Genomic DNA, 23,085 nt, shown 5'->3' with positions numbered 1-23,085 from the left:
GCATTTAAAACTAAGAAATAAACCTAAACTTCTATACTACTAACGTTACATTCAACACTAGCTTTGCCGCTAAGGCGCGATTGCCGGCACACCACATTACTAAAATAACGTACTTACCTTCGTAGTTGTGCAGATAACTCGATATGTAGAGTTTAAAGCCCTTGTCCCTCTTGCTTGTCGGAGCAGGGGACCAGGCATCAACAATGCGATGAACATCGCTGACGCTTATTCTTGGAAGATCCTGGAGACATCGAGTAAAAAATGACATTTTTTGCGACGCGCAAGTAAACCGGAAACAGATATGCCGACTTCTGGCGACAGCGGAAGTTCGTCACTACGTTTGTGCACAGAGGCTATTGAAGGTGGAGAGAGAGCTGTTCATGCACTCCCCCCACCCACAATTCCGTCCGGCCCGAGACTCGAACTCACAACCCTTCGATTGGGAGTCCGACACTCTAACCATTAGGCCACGACTTCCCCCTTCCCCTTCCATCACGTGGCGCGCACGAGGGCGGAGCAGAAGACCACCACAACTGTGTGATCAGGGCAGAAGCCCCACAGGGCGGAGCAGAAGACCACCACAACCGTGTGGTCGGACCAACAGGAGGACGAAACTCTGGTAATCCCATGGTGTTTATAATGGATTCCAAAAGATCGGTGCTGACTTGACACTGCTCATGAAGATTATAGGAGACTTGCATTTGTACATGAAGATCATTGGTGACTTGTATTTGTACAAGAAGATCATTTGTGACTTGTATTTGCTCATGAAGATCAATGGTGACTTGCCCTTGTTCATGAAGATCAGTGGTGACTTGCCTTTGTTCATGAAGATCACCGGTGACTTGACTCAGTCCTTGAAAATCACAAGTGACTTGACTCTGTCCTTGAAAATCACAAGTGACTTGACTCAGTCCTTGAAGATTACCAGTGACTTGACTCTGTCCTTGAAAATCACAAGTGACTTGACTCAGTCCTTGAAGATCACCAGTGACTTGACTCTGTCCTTGAAAATCACAAGTGACTTGATTCAGTCCTTGAAGATCACCAGTGACTTGACTCTGAAAGGTCAACGGTGACTAGCCTTGTCTCTGGAAAGTCCATGGTACCTAGCCCTGGCTCTGGAAGGTCATCAGTGACTAGCCCTGACTCTGGAAGGTCAGCGGTGACTAGCCCTGACTCTGGAAGGTCAGCGGTGACTAGCCCTGACTCTGGAAGGTCATCAGTGACTAGCCATGACTCTGGAAGGTCAGCGGTGACTAGCCCTGACTCTGGAAGGTCATCAGTGACTAGCCCTGACTCAGGAGGGTCAATGGTGACTAGCCCTGACTCTGGAAGGTCAGCGGTGACTAGCCCTGACTCTGGAAGGTCAGCGGTGACTAGCCCTGACTCTGGAGGGTCAGCGGTGAATAGCCCTGACTCAGGAGGGTCATCGGTGACTAGCCCTGACTCTGAAGGGTCCATGAACACCTGACTTGACTCTGGAGAGTTCACTGGAACCTGACTCGACTCTGGGGGGTCAACAGGAACCTGACTCGACTCTGGAGAGTTCACTGGAACCTGACTCGACTCCAGAGGGTCAGCCGTGACTGTCCTCCTGTGCAGCGGTGCTGGGCAAGCAGCCATCTTGGGCCATGACTCTGGACGAGTGGCCATCTTGGGCAGTGGCGTCGGGCTGGCGACCACCTTGTGCTGTGGCGCTGGGTTGGTGGCCATCATGGGCAGCGGCGCCCCCTGGCAGAAGTGCGCTTCTTCTCCCCTCTCCATCCACCATGGTGAGACGGTGGCTCTGATCCATCCCATACCAGCCCCGGGTCGAAGGGGGGCCATGGTGGAGAGCGATGTTGAGCCTCCTCTCGACCATTCCCTCCTCGGTGACCTCCCCTGATCCCGCGAAACACGACCAGGCGGGTTCCCTCAAAACGAGCGCTTCTCTCCCGCTCAGTGGCTGGGGAAGAAGCAACAACCGACATACCGCTGGATCTTCGCTGTGACGAAGTCTTTCTGTCACGGCCGAAATACAGGAAACACGAATAGAGATCCAAGTGCATGTATGACATTTATTGAGGGGTATCCAAAGGGTAAACAGTCCAAGCATAGGTCAAAACCAGAGAATCAAATCAAACGAGAAAACAGACAAAACACAAGACTAGAGCAAGACTACGGATACGTGAATAAACAAGGACTCCGTGACAAATACTTAGACAGACCGGGTATAAATACACAGGGAGAGACAAATGCTAATGGGAAATTGATTGAGTGCAATTATTGATAACCCGTGATAGCTGGGTGCAATGATTTAGGCAGAGAATGCTAGGAATGTGGTTAATGAAGTGACAGACACCGTGGGGAAGGAGGACAGCTAGTGTAAACCCAGGGAACACAAACCAGACACTGTGACAATCTGTTTCAGTATAATTGAGCTTTATGTACTTTTAAGAAATATATAATATCTGCAATGAAGTTTTGCCAACTATGTTTGCAAAAAACATAAAACAAATTCTATCTTGAATTTGTTTTGTTTAAAAAAAATGTACCTGTAACTGAGAAATTATAGCACTAGAATACAGTTTTAGTGAATACAGAAGTTTTGGCTTGCAGTACTGATTTGGAGAGAAGGGGTTTCTGGGGTAAAAGAAACACGGTTGAGAAACAGTTTTAGGTAAAGGCAGGCCCAATTTTACAGGGGTATTAAGAATTGAATATGATTTTTTATATTATGTAAATTATAATAATAATAATGATAAAGTAAACAGGAAGAGTGTGTACTCAACTGGTTTTGCGAGAGAATGCAAAACTTTCTAAAGGGAATGCAGTTTTGAAAGTTTTGAAAAAAAAAAATCCTCCCACATCAAACTTTTTCTACTACCATGTACTTTTAGGGGCTCTGTATGAATTCAACAAATATCTGCATACAAGTTCTGTTGATTCACATACAAATATCTAATTCTTCCAAACAGCAAAGCTATAAATCTCATCAGTCATAGAAGCGTCACATCTGCTGCTGATGTGAGGAGCTCACGCTCCTCTGTATCATGAATCTTTATTTGTGGAGCTCATTTTGTGTTCCTCTGATGGCAGCGTAAGTCACTGAATCATCTTGATCCTGAAAGAACAGCACAGAGTTTCTCCGTCAGTGTCTGAACCACAGACACATGTTGATAAAGCTTCATTTATCTGAGATTCAGATTCAGAACTACATCTCAGCAGCGTACAGACGAGAGAAGCTGCTGTTTTCTCTGAATAGTGATGAAGAACAAGAGAAGGAGCTGCTGTCTACTCACTTTGACTGATTTGACTGGCTTTTTACTATAAGAAGAGACTTCAGAGTACGTCACATCATCTGTCTGCTCCTAAACGTTTAACACACAGAACAGACGTGTTGTGTCACTGTAATGTGTCAAATAATATGAGATTATAGACCAGAATTGAACGTCTAATGCTTTATTTGACTCACATTGTCTCTCGCAGCAGCAGGAGTCGACATGTTGATCGTCTCATACGCCACTTTATCTTCATTCTCATCTTTGACCTTCAGACAACAAACAGTTCAGACTGAGGATTCACTCTTTATTGAGCTTTAAAGACAGAAATCAGATCTACATCACTGGTTTTACTGAACTCACCGCTGTTTCACCAGTCCCTCTTTTATTACCTGAAAACAATGTGCCTCATATGAATGATGCATTTTATGAAACACATGCAAAACACTGAATGCTATCAATTCTAATGACATTCAGATTACACAAGAAGCAAGATTAAGTAGAATCATTAAAATGAATGATATAAACTTGGTAACTCCGTGAGACTGACATTACAGGAATACATTTCTGTTTCACATAATCCATGTTTCTATAATTCAAACAATGTGAACATGATGAGCTTGTTTGCTAATCATTACAGTGAGATCTGAGCTGCTTTTAATTGATAGAAATTAGTGAATCTGAAACTCACCAGCTCTTTTTCTCCAGATCAACCAGAGAACAGCAGCAATGACAGCAATGACAGCAATAACAGCAATGAACACAGCGGCAGCAACAGGCATCACTGTCGTTAAAGAGTCTGTAAAGAGACAGTCATAGTCAGGGTCATTGATCACAATCATAGTGTAAACCTTTCCACAGGGCTGGAAATGGAGGGTTTCAGCTGCTTAAGATTTTAGTTTTTGGGGGAAATGAAAGTAGTTTCTATATTTTATGAATTCAGTATTGAAATTCAATATAAAAAAAAAACATAATGCGATCACATTATTTGCAGTGCTATAATTTATATATTTGTGTTTATGTCGGCTTTTGTGATTTGTAATAACCTGCAGTCCCCAGCCAATGGAAAGCTTCTCTATCGCTGCATTTCCTGCTCTTCAGAAAACAGTTTGTGAAAGCAGACTGTAGTTTTTTTCCAGTGCTGAGTCATTAAAGCTCAGATCGTCTAATTATAACAAAGAATATACAAACCCGATTCCAAAAAAGTTGGGACACTTTACAAATTGTGAGTAAAACATGGACTGGAATAATTTACAAATCTCATAAACTTATTTTTGATTCACAATTAAATATAGATGACATATCACATGTTGAAAGTGAGACATTTTGAAATGTCATGCCAAATATTGGCTCGTTTTGGATTTTCATGAGAGCTGCACATTCCAAAAAAGTTGGGACAGGTAGCAATAAGAGGCCGGAAAAGTTAAATGTTCATATAAGGAGCAGCTGGAGGACCAATTTGAAACGTATTAGGTCAATTGGGAACATGATTTCACCCAATGCTGCGGTGAAAAATAGTGGAGAAATATCAGAAAGGCGTTTCCCAGAGAAAAATTGCAAAGAGTTTGAAGTTATTCGAGATTCTGGAACAAATCACTATGCCTAAGGGTCAAGGCTGGAAAACCATACTGGATGCCCGTGATCTTCAGCTCTTAGACGGCTCTGCATCACATACAGGAATACTACTGTAATGGAGATCACAACATGGGCTCAGGAATACGTACTTCAAGAAAACATTGTCGGTGAACACAATCCACCATGACATTTACTGCTGCCGGCTAAAACTCTATAGGTCAAAAAAGAAGCAATATCTAAACATGATCCAGAAGCGCAGGTGTTTTATCTGGGCCAAGGCTCATTTAAAATGGACTGTGGCAGAGTGGAAAACTGTTCTGTGGTCAGACGAATCAAAATGTACGTTTCTTTTTGAAAAACTGGGACACCATGTCATCCGGACTAAAGAGGACAAGGACAACCCAAGTTGTTATCAGCGCTCAGTTCAGAAGCTGCATCTCTGATGGTGTGGGGTTGCATGAGTGTGTGTGGCATGGGCAGCTTACACATCTGGAAAGATGAGCACCATCAATGCTGAAAGGTATATCCAAGCTCTAGAACAACATATGCTCCCATCCAGATGTCGTCTCTTTCAGGGAAGACCTTGCCTTTTCCAACATGACAATGCCAGACCACATACTGCATCAATTACAACATCATGTCTGTGTAGAAGAAGGATCCGGGTACTGAAATGGCCAGGCTGCATTCCAGATCTTTCATCCATAGAAAACATTTGGCACATCATACAGAGGAAGATGCGACAAAGAAAACCTAATACATTCCTATTCCGAAACTTGAGCAACTTGTCTCCTCAGTCCCCAGGAGTTTGCAGACTGTTATATAAAAAGAAGAGGGGATGCCACACAGTGGTAAACATGGCCTTGTCACAATTTTTTTTCAGATCTGTTGATGCCAAAATCAACTTATTTTTCCCTTAAAATGATACATTTTCTCAGTTTAAAGTTTTGATATGTCATCTGTGTTGTACACTGAATTCACGAGTTCACACTTACATATAATTAGCTGAAGTATTATAGTGCATATTTGGCGTGCTGTCCGGGGAAGGGGCTCCGAGCTCGGGAATGGCCCGAACCTAGAGTACCCCCCCGTATATGTAAAAGTGTAAAATGAACTCTAGTGCAGGAGATGGGGATGGAGGGGGGATGCTGACAAAACATCAATGGAGACAGGTAGGCTAATTCAGCTGTATTTATACCCTGAGGTTGATTATATTAAGTGGCTCCACCTGTGTTAATTCGGCTAAGTATCTGACGTGCTCCTCCCGAACCTTGTTATGAAACTGCATTTCATGAGTTCACACTTACATATAATTAGCTGAAGTATTATAGTGCATATTTGGCGTGCTGTCCGGGGAAGGGGCTCCGAGCTCGGGAATGGCCCGAACCTAGAGTACCCCCCAAAAAGCAATAGCGGAAAGGACAGCTGCCAGACTAAGGACCCCCCACAATAGCTTTGACATCTGGCCGGGACTGATATTTAAAAAAGCAGGTTGGAAGGGCCTATATGTACTCCAGTGATTGCAACTTTACCTATTGGAGAAATGGGCCCCACCGGCTGCTTGTGTCGGACTATGTGATTTAGGGCGCCCGGTTGGGGGGGGTTCAAGCCGTTGCACAACCGGAGCACCTCACTGCATTGGAACGGATGAGCCCCACCGGCCGATAGCGGAGGAGCGACGTGATTGGATTGCCCGACCAGGAGGGCCCGAGTTGTCTCGACCGGAATAGGTCACTGTGATGGCGTACGGGCCCTACTGGCTAATGAGCCCCTGCTAGTCAGTGGGCAACCAGGGCAGATACCTAACCGAGAGGACCCATGAAGCCTCCGACTGGAGATCAAGACTCAGGCCGACGGACGTGTAAGTCCTCTCGGTTTGAGCAGATAAACAGCTTTGGGCTGCCGACAAAGAGGACTATTGCAACACCCAACGGGAGATCAATACTCACGGCATCGGATGGATAAGACCTGTTTGTGGGCAGCAAGGAAATAAAACCCAGCCGGGAGCACTCTCGCCTACATCTGACACGAGCACAATACTCAACGGCATCAGACGGGTAAGCCTCGCTGGCCGGGGAGCGGGAAAAGGAAAACCCGACTGCGCGGGCTCTCGCAGCATCCGATGGGAGATCAGGACTCAGAACATTGAACGGGTAAGCCTCACCAGACGGGGGGGAAAAGATTTGGACAGAGTTTGGCGGGAAGAGGAGACTCTTGTCGTCGTATGCGAGCACCGCCACCCGTCAAACAGGAACGAAAGTTTAGGTGACCGTGAGACTCTCGCCGACGTCCGATGGGAGCTCAATACTCAAGGCATCGAACGGGTAAGCCTCTCCGACCGTAGCATGGAAAAGTAAAGTTTAAGTGGCTGGGAGACTCTCGTCGACGTCCGATGGGAGCTCAATACTCAAGGCACCAAACGGATAAGTCTCACCAACTGTAGAAAGGAAAAGGTAAGGTTGTCTAGCTGGGAGGCTCTCGCCGACGTCCGATGGGAGCTCAATACTCAAGGCATCGAACGGATAAGCCTCTCCGACCGTAGCATGGAAAAGTAAAGTTTAAGTGGCTGGGAGACTCTCGTCGACGTCCGATGGGAGCTCAATACTCAAGGCACCAAACGGATAAGTCTCACCAACTGTAGAAAGGAAAAGGTAAGGTTGTCTAGCTGGGAGGCTCTCGCCGACGTCCGATGGGAGCTCAATACTCAAGGCATCGAACGGATAAGCCTCTCCGGACGTAAGACGGAAAGGTAAAGTTGTGTTGCCAGGAGGCTTTTGCCGGCGTCCGATGGGAGCTCAATACTCAAGGCATCGAACGGATAAGCCTCGCTGACTGTAGGAGGAAAAGGTAAGGGTGTGTGGCCTGGAGGCTCGCGCCAGCATCCTGAGGGACCTTAATACTGACGGCGTCGGATGGGTAAGCCTTTTAGACCAAAGGATGAAAAAAGTTGTCTGGCCTGGAGACTACGCAACCATCTGGCGGGAGCTCAATATTCACGGTGTCGAATGGGTAAGCCTCGCAGACCGTAGAAAGGAAAAGTAATGTGGTCTAGGCGGGAGGCTCTCACCGACGTCTGATGGGAGGTAATTACTCGCAGCATCAGATGGGAAAGCCTCTCCGAACGCAAGACAGAAAGGTAAAGTTGTATGGCCAGTATTGGGCCAGACAGTGAAGGAGGGTTTTTTTTTTTACACGGAAAAGGCAAAGGTTGGATCAAGCCAGGAGCACTCTTGCAGTGCCTGACAGGGTTCAATACTAAGAACAATTTGGTTGTCTAAAGGGTAGATGCTATGACGATTACTGCATAATTGTTTAATGAATCCAATGAGCGGCTTCCGATATAAAGTCAGAAAATCTTGGTGCAGTCACTGTATTTGAAAATTTAAGTGTACAAAAAATAAATAGAATTTCCTGTGCCAGTGTACCTCAGATGAGTGCCATTAATCAGCGATATGGCCATTGTCAATCGTCATCTTGTCAGTGCGTGAGATTGACGATACGTATACGTATGTAATCGTGCTTGGGTAGAGGAAGACAGAGACTCTGTTCTTGTCATGGCATGACTTTTTGCTGTTTTAAACCATGCGGGTGACAGAAAGAGAGCCTATGGAATCACCGATAGTCTAAAAGAATATACTTTCAGATCCACTGATAAACTGATGTTAAATATGAATTCATTATATTTAAAACAGCTAGTTCATGTAATCGGGTACTACAGTCATCTCGCTTGTCTTGTGAAAAATTTGCCGCATCTGCACACGGAAGTTATCTATCTAAATGATCTGGAAATCGGTCAATGGTAAAACAATAGAGGATTTCATTTAAAGTTCAACAATTAAACCCTAATATGGACGTAAACGAACATGTTAAATATAGTATTCAAAACCGGTAAATATATTTGGAGTAAGGTTTAGTTGAAACTGATGCATTGGTCGCACGCGGTCCGGACCATGCGCCTCATGATGAGACCGACACAACGCCACGGAAACAAAAGAATGAGATGCATTCTAACATAACGGAGGCATTAAACTCAGTAAGTGAGGCTTGTGTAAAATATTGCGCATACCAGATTACTTGTTACAGTGCAATGAAATACCTTGTATCTGCAGACGATGTACGTCTGCTTGTGGATTGAGACTTCTTCATCGCCTACAGGCTCGAATCATCCTTGCAAGCAAGGGCAAGCGTGAAATGAAATAACGGAGCAGTTTGGTAGCTGAATTGTAGTGGCTGCCTAATAATGATAATAAAATACAATAATAGGAGAATGAGTCTAATATCATCTTGACTATAATTGGTACGTAATACTATCACCACCACCTAGGATGAATAGGCATAACTCGGAAGCGGAGGTGATGTCGACTTTTGCCAGAAGAGAACCAACGACCCATTGAATGATGAAAAAGGATTTGAGGAGATACAGAAAAGGCTCCTGCGGGAGCAGACACTGCTGCGGCAGTGAGGAGATACGGAAAACAGATAAGTAAAGGGGAGCATGAGAAGAAGAGGAGAGATAGCTGCTTTGGCCACCTGCAGAGCTTGCTTTGACTGCTGTAGTTGTTGAAAGTGAAAAAATAAAATAAAAATGAAAGTGACATGACATTCAGCCAAGTATGGTGACCCATACTCATAATTCGTGCTCTGCATTTAACCCATCCAAGTGCACACATACGGCAGTGAACACACACACACACACGCCATGAACACACCCCCGGAGCAGTGGGCAACCATTTATGCTGCAGCGCCCGGGGAGCAGTTGGGGGTTCGGTGCCTTGCTCAAGGACACCACAGTCATGGTATTGCCAGCCCGAGATTCGAACCCATAACCCTAGGGTTAGGGGTCAAACTCTCTAACCACTAGGCCCATCTTCCCCCTCCTTGGCTGTGGGAAGAGTAGACAGGTTAGTAACATTTGATGGGCTAACCTAAAAAATTAATGCATAGTCTATTGTGTTGCCAGCTTAGTGATTGGTTGCCTAATTTGACAATTCCTTAAGCCTTTGTCCACATTAGTACGTTCCTGTTGGAAAAGCATCATTCCTCTTGTTTTGACCTTCCAGCCTTTTTAAGCAGCCTCCAAAACTGATAAATTTGAAACACTGGTTTCACATGGTAGTATAGACTTTAGAAACAGAGGCTTCTGAAAACAATGAACATCATTTAGTCTTGTAAAACATACCAATAGACATGATTATGGCAATGACATTAATTGCAGTTATGTGCTATTTACTTCCAAGCAGTTTCTAAAGATATTTCCTTGCATGCTTTTCAATATTATAGACCTAGAAAGACAACAGAATTTTTTACTCACACTTGCTGTCCTGCGGCAAAACGAGGGTAGTGGTGTATTAGATAAATTCTAAGCGATCACAGCAGTAAATGGTGAAATATAACCCTAAATAAATTGATCCTGCCAGACTAATTGCATGAAACTTATGTCTGTGTGAGGTTTAAACATGCACGGTAAGGCAGATAATATCTTTGGACATTTCAGTGTGGATGACGACTATGGGAAAAAAGCCTTGGCTTCGTGGTAAAAATTGGCATCGTCATCCAACAGAACTATGTCATAACCTCATTTAACAAACTTTAAGCCACCTTCCATGGCACACGACATTTGGACACGATTGTCATATTTCTCCCTCTAGGCAGTCGTGCAGAACTTTCAAACTGGTCGTGCAGCAACTGTTACCTTGGCATGTTCACCATGGTAAAATTAATGATTTTAATGAATATAATGTATGAATACATAGTCACAAATCAGATGACCCCCAAATAAAACCGTAGGTTTTATGGGGCTAATCAAATAAATAATTGTTTAATAATTATTTCTTCCATAATTATTATAAACCACCATTTTACATAAATTGTGTTTGAAGAATAATGTTAAAGTTAACAAAATATTGGTAATTCTGACCTCGCAGTGCTGCAACAACGCGTCGACGTCATCGATTACGTCGACGTGCGTGAAATGCGTCGACGCGTCACACGGTTTGTTTACATCTCGCTTAACGGCATACTGGGAATGAAGAAAGTTGCAGTCTTTCACGAAAACAGAGACCGCTGTATGGGAATACTTTAAAAAGAGGACAAATAAAATGGCCTTTGTTCACCTTGCAAAACTGATATGGTGTACCACGGCAGCACAACTGCGATGCGCGAGCACCTCAGAGGAAAACATCTTGGCGCTCTCCGGTTATGATTTAACTGGTTACCGTGTGATCTGGAGACCAACTTCATGGTTCAGGTCTGATATTCTTGCCTGGAAAAAAAGAGTGCATCGCGACGCACACTGCGTCGCTTCCATTATGAGAGCCTACATTAGAAATGACGTGATAAGTGAACGGCCCCTTAAAAGACGGCGCGCTTCACCTGAAAATGTATTGATTACGCCACTAGAGGAGGCAGCCTCAAAGAGGAAAGAGCAGCTGTCGCGACAACGTTTGATGGTGCTCAGCGGCCGTGTTTAATGATCATGGGTATTAGCAAAAGTAGCAGATCTGAAAAATCCCCGGTACGGATCTCCTTGGTGGAAGAAAAATTGGGTCTGTGATAAGATGGCAGACAGAGCGAACCGGGATGCTGACAAACCATCAGTGGAGACAGGTAGGCTAATTCAGCTGTATTTATACCCTAAGGTTGATTATATTAAGTGGCTCCACCTGTGTTAATTAGGCTAAGTATCTGACGTGCTCCTCCCGAACCTTGTTATGAAACTGCATTAAAATACTGAAATTTTAAACTTCCACATCATTGCATTCTGTTTTTATCCACAATTTGTACAGTGTCCCAACTTTTTTGGAATCAGGTTTGTAGACACAATGTAAATAATAGATTCAGTGTGCAGAGTAGAGAGCTTCATTAATAGGGTTTGGGCGCCGCTTGCATTATGGGATATGGCGGCCATGTCGATGGCCTCGCATATGTAAACAAACAGCAAGTCGAGTTGGGAGAAAGAAAAAACATGTTAAAATAGTTAAAAGGTTGTGGGATTTACAGGGATACGCTAAATAGGGATGCCAGGGACCGGTATGTGGACAAAATCGGCACTATTAACGATTTGGATACATATGAAATTCCCAACAAAGAGTGGAGCACCGATGATGACTTGCTGCAGCACTTTTGCATTACAGATATCTTCTTTATTTTTCTCTTGGCATAACAGCAGAGTGGAGCGGTATACTACGGCCTATTTAAACTGACCAGTGTTTGGTTGACTGTTCAATAATGAACAGACTTCGAAGTAAGTTTGAAATTAGAAAGCACTTTAGATGTTCTGTGTCATTTATACCAAACACAAATGTTGCTGGTTGCTAGTGTTTGCAGCACTACTATTTATTTTGTATATATTTAATTTTTTATATTTTTCGGTTTAATTGAATTTTATTTATAAAATGGTATTTATTTTATTTAAATGTATATTTAAGTTTACATTTATGTTCCAACAAACTTGAAAAATTCTGCTTGATAAATGCTCTAAAAATGGAAATGATTATGGAAATACATATATATATATATATATATATATATATATATATATATATATATATATATATATATACCTGTTTTATATATTTAATACTTGGTCAGTTTATTGATTTGTTTGGATAACTTTGGATACATTTTTAATTTTAATACCGTGCAGTGCACAGAATTAAATTAAATTGAGAGATGTTTCAAGTCGGTGCTCAATAAATGATGATAAGTTTAGAAATGTTGTGCATCCACTTATTATTAGTGTGACATTTAGCATGCTAATGAAGGGGAAAACTTCAAGATATCAGCCCTAAAAATTGGCAGCACATATCGGCCATCAGTGACCCTGACTTCTAAACATCGGCTATAGAAATCGAGCATTGCGTTAGTTCAGTCAGGCCATGTTAGTCACGCTTGCATCAGCTGACAGTCAGCTGTTCCTGACATGTACCAATCCAGTCTTGACACCTATCACATCGATCTATTTAAATTCCCATATCTCTGTGTATGTTGCTTAGTGGTTAACATAGTTTTGCATCGGTTGCAGGAACGAATATTGAGCATATTTGCAGCAGCATTTATACATCTGTGTTCATACACCTGGAGCAATGCACAGCTAGAGCATGCAATCACTCTAAGGACACGCAGATAAGGCCATGACAACAGGGTTAAATGAGACCAGCATTCTCGTGTAAGCGTCTCAACAGGGGTTCGCTGTATTTAGCGGCGAAATCTCAATGTCACTGGTGTTTATTTCTGAGGTTGATGTCACATTAGCTGTGTGAGTGTTTCAGATGCACACAGCTTCAAAAGCATGCATTTATCGCTCTATGGCTTCTATACATAGGAGTAAAAGAACGTCATTTCAATACGTTTACATGTATTTAATTTTTTCATTCAGATTTAAAGATTCGGTGGACTGTTTACATGAGACGTTATCTAATCAGATGTGGTGTTTACATGTGGTCGTGCTTTCGATTTGGGACATGATATGCAAATTACCAGAGAGAGAGAAGAAGAAAAAAACACGCCCGCGGTTGCATTGATATTTTTAATCATTGCTCGCACTTGCTTGGAATTAAGACTAATATTCGAACCTTCAGCTGATCGCCGAAGCGAGGGAAACCTCCCCCACATTAGGCACTGTTTCTAAATTACACCAAACTGCCAAAAATGTGAAGCGGCGCTACGCACTGCATCCGCCAGCTGCATGCAAGAGCAGAGTCTCCCGCACAGCGCTGCATTTGCGCAACAATGTAAAGTGATAAACCACTTCGTCCATTCAGCTGTGACACAGAATTATTGATATTGGCGTGTTGTGTGACACATGAGAAGATTAAAGGTTCTGTAGTGTTGCTGGCTGAAAACATCCACAAATTATGTTAATTCGGCAAAGGGAAATAACTGTAGCTTAAGACCTTCTGTAATGCAGCTCTGAAATGAATTGTATTCTGATATTAAAAAAAGAGAAAAAAAATCAAATGATGATAATAATAATTAAAATAATAATTGTGTACTTCTCACCAGGTTTCGTTAAACAATGAATTATGAGGAGGCGGCTTATGAACGCAGATAGTTCTTGCAACGTGCTATCGCACAACATTTACAAATGGGTTTATGAATCTGTATAATTCATACAATGACAGGCAAATTTTGGTTAAGTGTTTTCATTGAGCCATTCACTATCATAGTGTTGTTTCTAATCTGAAAAGCAGTAAATTTTGCTCACTATTACATCAGCTTTCTGCTCTGGTCATGAGATTCCAGATTCCATTCTAATGAGTGTTATTGTATAATTGGAATTTGATCTTTTTTGTCCACTATTTCCCAGTCTCTACTGTAATGTCAGTGTCTACTAATCACTGAATGCACAGCGTTGCTGACATCACGTTCCCATTCGGATGACTAAGACTATTGATGTGGTTACATAGATACAAGTAGGCCTAATGGGTTTAACACGTTTACATGGCAGAATTTTAATTTAGTTTGGTTATAGAAGGTTATCCCACCCCTTTAAACAGATTACCATTTCGGTTTGGGCAATTTTATTCTGACTGAGGTGTTTATATGGAGCATTTTCGTTCAGACTGGATGTCATCCTAAGTTTCCGAAGGGTGCTGAAATTTTTCGTCTGATATAGGATTCAGAAGAGGGTGTGGCAAAATGGGTTGGCAGCGCCACCTATACTAAAAAAAATCAACAGCCTTCCAGCTATGTTTCATGTACATGCAAAAAAAAAAAAAAGACTCTTGGAGCAAAATTCTAAACCCAACAGGAAGTCGGTTATTTTTAATAATATGAGCTAATTTTGTGTAATTTTTGTCTTTCCATGCATTGTACTCCTCCTAGAGATTTATTCAGATCAACACCAAATTTGGTATGCCTCATCTAAATGCCTTTGCAACGTTAAATTGTGAAGATCTTGAGTTTTTGTTGAAGGGCCTGTCCGTGGCTGCCTGCCGAATTTTGATGATTTGCCATGAAAAATGAAGTTGCTATAACTCACACATACAATGTCCAATCTGCCCCAAACTTCACATGTTTGATAAGACTCCGAACCTGAACAGATTGACATGCCCTTATTCAGTTATAGTCATAGCGCCATCTATAGGCAACAGGAAGTGATATATTTTACACTTCGACAGACTAATCTTAGAAATCTTTTGACATCAATGTCTTTTTTATGGTCAGTCTAATCTAAAGGCCTGCGAAATGTTAAATTGTGAAAATCTCGGGTTTTTGTGAAAGGGCGTGTCCAAGTTCAAAATCTTGCCATGGGAATAAAAGTTGTTGTAACTAAGGCATAAAATGTTGGATCTTCCCCAAGCTTCACATGTTTGATAAGAGTCCTGCCCTGAACACATCTGAAGGTCAATATTCCATTATAATGATAGTGCCACATGCTGGCAACAGGAAGATTGGCACATATATGGAATAAACTTGGATATATTCCACTTAAATTTATGACTTTAAATGCATATTTCTCACCATTAACATTTTTACTAAAGCCACTCACTGCCGGTGAGCCCGGGTGTGAGGGCCCGTTTATCGCTGCTTTAATTGAGAATTTGTTCTTTAAAGAAGAACCCAATGTTAGTATCCATTTCTTTCATATTAGGCTAGGCCTTACATTACCTAATAATATTTGGATTGTGTCTGTAGTGTAGGGTTTGCGGATTTGATTGTGTCATTAGTGGCGATGCACCGATTACAATTTTCTAGGCGGATTCTGATTTCTGTTTTTTCAAGTTTGACCTGCCGATACCGATTTTAGCCGATTCCGATTAAATATTTTCTAATCACTTAGAAAACAAATAAACAACAGCACACACAAATATTTATTTTCTATCTTTTCTTTAATATAATATTTTGCTTAGAACATAGAACATTTTTAACAGATAATCGCTATAATGCATACTTTTACACAAACTGAATGATTAAAAATAAGTTTAAATGCATAAATCTTCTATACATTTTTATTATTCATTTATTTTCTGACATGCTCCAATTTTTTGTTATAACACAGTACACATGGTTTATTTTGTACATTTTGAGCGCTTTTTGTGTGTAATTATTTCTATTTTTGCCATCAAAGGGGTGCTTTCACTTTAATTGAGCGTAAGCAGCGCAGCAAAAAGTAGACTCAGTGCCGAAAGCCCCGCTTCACTACATGCAACACTCCTGCTGCCAGTGTGAATGCACTCATTGGTTAACATGCATGCTGAAAAGAAATATGCACCGCTCACGCTTGTGGTGTGAAACTGCCGTGATGCTGTAATTGCACGATAGTAATAATGAGTCACGGGAAAATCAGCCAATTCCGGTCAATCTGTGCATCTCTATTCATTAGCTTGTTTCATTATTTTCACCTATTACAGATACAGAAGTATTTTAACAACAGTTATAGTACAGAGAAAGTGACACAGAATGCTACAAAGGCTACGTTCAGACTGTAGGCCTTAATGCTCAATTCCGAATTATTACCAGAGCAGAGATTTTTTTTTTACTGACTGTTCACATTATTTTTAAAATGTGGCCCACATGCGCAGAAGAGTAATATGACGTAAATCGTGCGGAAGTAAACATGGAGACCACAAATGATAGCGCTAGCGCCTACAGTTTTGTTGTTAGGTTGATTTCAGGTGGAAGAAAGAATTTGTGAGCAAATAATAATGAGGGGGAGTAGAAAGAGAGTTAAATTTACTCTTACCCGCTGTTCTCGTTGCCACTAGCGCAAAATTGTGATGGTGATCAATCTAGAGTGACTTTAATGTGCTAATTATTCATTGGCTAAGGTCAAAATAATAATTTTGTATTTTTACTTTTATGTTTATTTGAATTAATTTTATATTTGTATAGATAATTTTTATACCTTTTGGAGTGTTAAATTAGCTTTATTATGAAATGAACATTTCCTGATAATTCACTCACCCCATTGCCATCCAAGATGTTCATGTCTTTATTTCCTCAGTGGAAAAGAAATTAAGTTTTTTGAGGAAAACATTTCAGGATTTTTCTCCACACAATTGGCTTCAACGACAAACCAGAATGTTAAAGTTCCTGAGTGCTTCTAAGAGCTCAGCACAATCCCAGCTGAGGAATGGGGTCTCATCTGGCAAAACGGTCGATCATTTAAAAAAAAAAAAAAAAAAAAAAAAATAAATAATAATAATATATATATATATATATATATATATATATATATATATATATATATATATATATATATATATATATATATATATATTTATTTATTTTTTTTTTCTAACCACAATTTTTTGTCTTGTTCTGGTCTGCATGCAATGTGCCATGAATTAGAAAGGTCACAAAAAAAAACAAAAAAATAAATAAAATAATAATAATAATAATAAATTTAAAAAAAGACGTCGGACGATCCTGAAGTTGAGAAAATGAGATGGAATTTTTCACCCTTCCCTACCTTTATGAACCGGAGTACACGGTCAAACAACTTCGATAGATGACGTGATGCGTGACCTTTCCAACGTGATGATGTAATACGTGGCACATCGCAGACCAGCACAAAGAACAGTTGTGGTTAAAAAGTATATGACTGACCCTTTCGCCAGATAAGACCCCATTCCTCAGCTGGGATCATGCAGAACCCCTTGAAATGGCATTGATTTGAACTTCAACATTCTGGTTGTCGTTGAAGACAATTGTGTGAAGAAAAATCCTGAAATGTTTTCCTCAAAAAACTTAACTGAAGAAAGAAAGACATGAACATCTTGGATGGAGTTGGGGAGAGTGAATTATCAGGACTTTTAAATTTTGAGGTGAACTAATCCTTTAACCTGTATTAACCTGAATTGAATGTTTTGAGTTTGTTAATATGTTAATACATGATGTGCTTTATGAGGACTAATGAACAGTCAGTATGCTAGCAATATGCATGCTAATAAACAACTGGTGAATAGTATTCCCTATTCTAAATGTTATCCAGCAGTTTCAAGAGAGAATTGGTCTCTAATCTAAAGTGTTACCATTAATGTTAATATTACTCTGTAATTTGCACTTGTCATGGAACGTTCTGCTACGCCCTCCTCTGGCGGTATCAGATCCCTCTCTCCTGAATATTAGGACTGCATTTCCCAGTGTCCCTCTTCCCAATCATCCCCGTCTAACCCTGCTTAATTATCTTGATTACCTTCTAGTATTTTCACCTGCACCTTGTGTTCTCCCCTTTATATTGACTGCTATTCCCTTTTATATTTTGTGAAGTTTTGATTTACCCCTGGTCTGTATTGTTAGTATCTCTGTTCGTTGTAACCCTATTGAGGAGTTTATCTAAGTTCTCTACGAACGTCTGCTTAAGTTCCTTTTCATTGCCAGCCTGAGTTTATGTCAGCTGTTCTCTGCTTACTCACCTGTATTAATAAACTGCTGCAGATGGATCTAACTGACTCCGCCGTTTCATCACAGAAAACTTCACCTACTCAAGATCCAGCAGAGTTTCGTCACCTCGCCAATGAGGTTTCATCCCAGGCAGCGGTGCTCGCTTCACATCAGCGGCAGCTGGTAAAACTAACCTCGCTCACAGAGGAACTTGTCAGATCTGTTCAGGCACTAACCCCGCAGATTGCAGCGGCTAATCAGGCCGCAGCTCCCACCGTACCTGTCCCTCCGCTGCCAGTCGTGAGTACGATCTCAAACAATCCAAGATTATCCCTGCCTGAAAAGTATGACGGTTCACCCTCCACTTGCAAGGGATTTTTGTTGCAGTGCGAGCTCTATCTAAGCCAGCAGGCTCCAGAACATCGCACCGATGAGGGCCGCATCTTTCTCATCTGCACCCTGCTTACGGGAAAAGCGCTGGAGTGGGCAACGGCACTATGGTCAGGAGGTCAGCTCACGTCTATTTCCTATGATGCTTTTGTCACCCTATTCAGGGAGGTGTTTGAGCACCCAGCTGGAGGAAAGGATCCAGGGGAACTGTTACTCGCCCTGCGGCAAGGGAATTCCACTGCAGCGGATTACACTCTCTCCTTTCGTACGCTCGCCGCTCAGACCGGCTGGGGGGAGGATCCTCTCAAACTACTGTATCGGAAGGGGTTGAATACGGAGCTGCAGGGGGAACTTGCTTGTCGTGATGATGGAAAGACTCTCGGTCAGATCATGGAACTTGCCATCCGGCTCGATCATCTCATCCGGGCTCGCCGCACTCCAGTCAGGACCAGCCTGAATTTCAACCCGGTATGCACCTCAGAGCCCGAGCCCATGCAGATTGGATACACCCAGCTCTCCGAGGCGGAACGTGAGAGGAGAAGGCGCAATCGTTTATGCATGTACTGCGGTCTGGCTGGTCATTTCAGGGCTTCCTGCCCGGTGAAACCCACTTCTCGGAACCCCGCTGCGGTGAGTCCACGTTCACTCTCTTCCCAAGCTCTCATTGTGGAAATTTCGTTAATTATTAATGGGCAGGTTATAAAATCGAGGGCTTTTATAGACTCGGGAGCTGCTGGAAATTTTATTGACGCAACCTTTGCAAGAACTCATAAAATCTCTCTCCGCTCTTGTGAACCCTCTGTGACAGTAACAGCTTTGGACGGGCGCCCCCTGGGGACAGGGGAGCGCCAGTACATCACACCACCTCTCACCCTCAGCATCGGCTCGCAACATGGGGAGACCATCCAATTCTACACTATTCATTCACCACTTCATCCTATGATTCTGGGGTTTCCGTGGCTGGAGAGACACAACCCGCAAATTTCCTGGTCTGAGAGGAGGATTACCCAGTGGTCTTCGTCGTGTCTGAATAAATGCATGCCCGCTGTCCAGGGTCCTGAATTGAGTGCCAGCCCCTCCGTGGACGTTAATCTACAGGAAATCCCCGCTGTTTACCATGACCTTGCCCAAGCATTCAGCGAGCGGGAAGCCTCACACTTACCTCCCCATCGTGCTGTTGACTGTGCTATTGAGCTCCTGCCGGGTACCATGCCACCACGCGGTCGTGTATACCCCCTATCTCAGCCAGAGACCGAGGCCATGAATTTGTATATAGAGGAACAGCTTGCCAAAGGCTTCATTACCCCCTCAACATCTCCTGCTTCTGCCGGTTTCTTTTTTGTCAAGAAGAAGGATGGGGGTCTCCGACCGTGCATAGACTATCGGGGTCTCAACGAGATAACTGTCAAATACCGGTATCCTCTTCCTCTGGTCCCAGCTGCTCTTGAAATGCTCCGCACGGCCCGATATTTCACAAAGCTCGACCTACGAAATGCTTACAACCTTATTCGTATTCGGGAGGGTGATGAGTGGAAGACGGCGTTTTCAACAACCACCGGCCATTATCAATATCGGGTCATGCCGTTCGGCCTTTCCAACAGTCCTTCAGTTTTTCAAGCGTTTGTCAACGAGATCTTCAGAGACCTGCTCAATCGGAGTGTAATTGTGTATATTGACGACATCCTGATTTATTCAGACAACCTTGAAACGCACGTTCAGGATGTGCGAGCTGTTCTCAAACGCCTCATCGAGCACCAGTTGTATGCCAAGATACAGAAGTGCGAATTTCATCAGACGCGGATCTCGTTCTTGGGTTACATCATCAGCGCAGACGGAGTTGTGATGGATGACAAAAAGGTACAAGCTGTGGTTAACTGGCCTCGTCCCACATCAGTAAAAGAGCTTCAGCGCTTCTTGGGCTTCGCAAACTTTTACCGCCGATTCATTCGAAATTTCAGCATGATTGTGGCTCCTCTCACTTCTTTACTCCAAGGAGGAGGAGGACGTTTCCGCTGGTCATCAGAATGCACTGCGGCATTTGAGAGTTTAAAGAAGAGATTCACCACATCACCCATTCTCCACCACCCAGATCCTGAGAGAGAGTTTATTGTGGAAGTGGATGCTTCTAACACGGGCGTGGGTGCCATTCTGTCACAACGTCATGGTAGTCCAGCTAAAATGTACCCCTGCGCATTTTATTCCCGTAAACTCAATGCAGCCGAGCGCAACTATGATGTGGGCGATCGAGAACTTCTGGCGATGAAGGCTGCCTTTGAAGAGTGGAGGCACTGGCTGGAGGGGGCGTGTCATCCTTTCACTGGGCTTACGGACCACAGAAATCTGGAGTATCTCAAATCCGCCAAATGTCTGAATGCTCGCCAGGCGCGCTGGTCTCTCTTCTTCTCCCGATTTAATTTCAGAGTCACTTTCAGACCAGGTTCTAAGAACGGCAAGGCGGATGCTCTCTCACGCCAGTTCGACAGTAAGGACGAGTGTTCTGAACCAGTTCCCATTCTGCCCTCATCTCTCATTGTCGCACCAGTACAGTGGGATCTAATCACGGAGGTTTCTACAGCTCAGCAAAAACAGCCCGTACCACCGGAATGTCCGGGGGACCGCCTCTTTGTTCCTCCCGAGCTCCGCGACCGTGTCCTCCAATGGGTTCACTGCACTCCCAGCGCGGGGCATCCAGGTATCACGGCCACCACTCAGCTAGTCTCCAATCGCTTCTGGTGGCCTTCCCTTCGAGCTGACATGATCACGTTTGTTCATCAGTGTTCCACCTGTAACATGGTCAAGTCTTCTCACCTGAAACCAGCTGGTCTCTTACAGCCTCTGCCGGTACCGCAACGCCCTTGGTCCCATATCGCCGTGGATTTTGTCACGGACCTTCCTCAGTCCCAGGGTTTCAACACCATCCTCTCGGTAATAGACCGGTTTTCAAAATCATGCCGTTTCATCCCTTTGTCTGGTCTTCCCACAGCCTTAAAGACCGCCGAGGCCCTCCTCAATTATGTGTTTCGGCTTTTTGGCCTTCCTGAGGACATTGTAACTGACCGAGGCCCTCAGTTTACTTCTCGTGTATGGAGGGAACTATGCTCAAAGCTCAATATTAACGTAAGCCTCACCTCGGGCTACCATCCTCAGGCCAACGGGCAGGTTGAGAGGTTGAATCAGGACCTAACTCGTTTCCTACGGACCTATTGCCATCAAAATCAGCAGGAGTGGAGTCGTTTCCTTGTATGGGCTGAATACGCGCAGAATTCGTTAGTTAAGCACGCCACTGGACTGACACCGGTTCAGTGTGTCCTGGGATTTCAGCCTCCGCTCTTCCCGTGGGCGGGCGAGCCCTCCGATCTCCCAGCGGTAGATTCCTGGCTTCGGCGCAGCGAGACCACTTGGGATGCTGCTCATGTGCATTTACAGCGGGCCATTCGCAAATATCAGCACTACGCGGATCGCAGGCGACGCGGGGGTCCCCGGTACCGTCCCGGGCAGTGGGTGTGGCTTTCAGCCCGAGATCTCCGTCTCAAACTACCCAGCAAGGAATTATCCCCTCGCTTCATTGGTCCTTTCAAGATTCTGCGCCAGATCACCCCGGTCTCATTTAGGTTGGCTCTTCCCTCTCATTACAAAATCTCACCTACCTTTCATGTGTCTCTTTTCAGACCCGCAGTCACCCCCAGGAGAGAGGAGGGTCAGGAGGGGAACACACAGGTGCAGAATCCTCCCATTGAGGTTGGCGGTGCGGAGGCCTACCGGGTGCGAGCAGTACTGGACTCCAGACGACGTGGTGGGGCTTTACAGTACCTTATTGACTGGGAGGGGTACGGTCCAGAGGAACGGTCCTGGGTCAGGTCGCAGGACATTCTGGACCCCTCTCTACTTACCAGCTTTCATCGTGACCATCCTGACCGACCTGCTCCCAGACCCCGAGGAAGACCCCACCGACGTTCTGGTCCTCGCTTCCGGAGCCGCTCGCAGGGGAGGGGCTATGTCATGGAACGTTCTGCTACGCCCTCCTCTGGCGGTATCAGATCCCTCTCTCCTGAATATTAGGACTGCATTTCCCAGTGTCCCTCTCCCCAATCATCCCCGTCTAACCCTGCTTAATTATCTTGATTACCTTCTAGTATTTTCACCTGCACCTTGTGTTCTCCCCTTTATATTGACTGCTATTCCCTTTTATATTTTGTGAAGTTTTGATTTACCCCTGGTCTGTATTGTTAGTATCTCTGTTCGTTGTAACCCTATTGAGGAGTTTATCTAAGTTCTCTACGAACGTCTGCTTAAGTTCCTTTTCATTGCCAGCCTGAGTTTATGTCAGCTGTTCTCTGCTTACTCACCTGTATTAATAAACTGCTGCAGATGGATCTAACTGACTCCGCCGTTTCATCACAGCACTGTTGCACTGTTGTACATTGTAAAGTGAATAAATGTTTGACACATTTATGTTTTGAGATGCCTGTTTAATGTTTAATTACACTGTTGTAAAAAATGTAATACTTTTTTTCACATAAATAGGTAAATA

General features: G+C 43.5%; 1 protein-coding gene across 1 annotated transcript in view; it reads right to left on the bottom strand.

Annotated features, from left to right (window-relative positions):
- Nucleotides 1-2,047: 2,047 nt before the first annotated feature.
- Nucleotides 2,048-23,085, bottom strand: part of LOC128026695 (uncharacterized) — a 34,890-nt gene continuing 13,852 nt past the window's right edge. Inside the window, exons 5-9 of the mRNA XM_052613960.1 lie at nucleotides 3,955-4,062; nucleotides 3,627-3,655; nucleotides 3,458-3,532; nucleotides 3,285-3,353; nucleotides 2,048-3,106 (exon numbers count right to left, since the gene is read on the bottom strand). Of these exons, the coding sequence (XP_052469920.1) occupies nucleotides 3,044-3,106; nucleotides 3,285-3,353; nucleotides 3,458-3,532; nucleotides 3,627-3,655; nucleotides 3,955-4,062 (344 nt within the window). The 3' untranslated portion in view covers nucleotides 2,048-3,043. The remainder of the gene's footprint in view (nucleotides 3,107-3,284; nucleotides 3,354-3,457; nucleotides 3,533-3,626; nucleotides 3,656-3,954; nucleotides 4,063-23,085) is intronic.

Source organism: Carassius gibelio, chromosome A13 (assembly GCF_023724105.1).
Source record: "Carassius gibelio isolate Cgi1373 ecotype wild population from Czech Republic chromosome A13, carGib1.2-hapl.c, whole genome shotgun sequence".
Lineage (NCBI taxonomy): Eukaryota > Metazoa > Chordata > Actinopteri > Cypriniformes > Cyprinidae > Carassius > Carassius gibelio.
The sequence above is the reverse complement of the archived record's forward strand: the minus strand, read 5'-3'. Positions and strand labels throughout refer to the sequence as shown.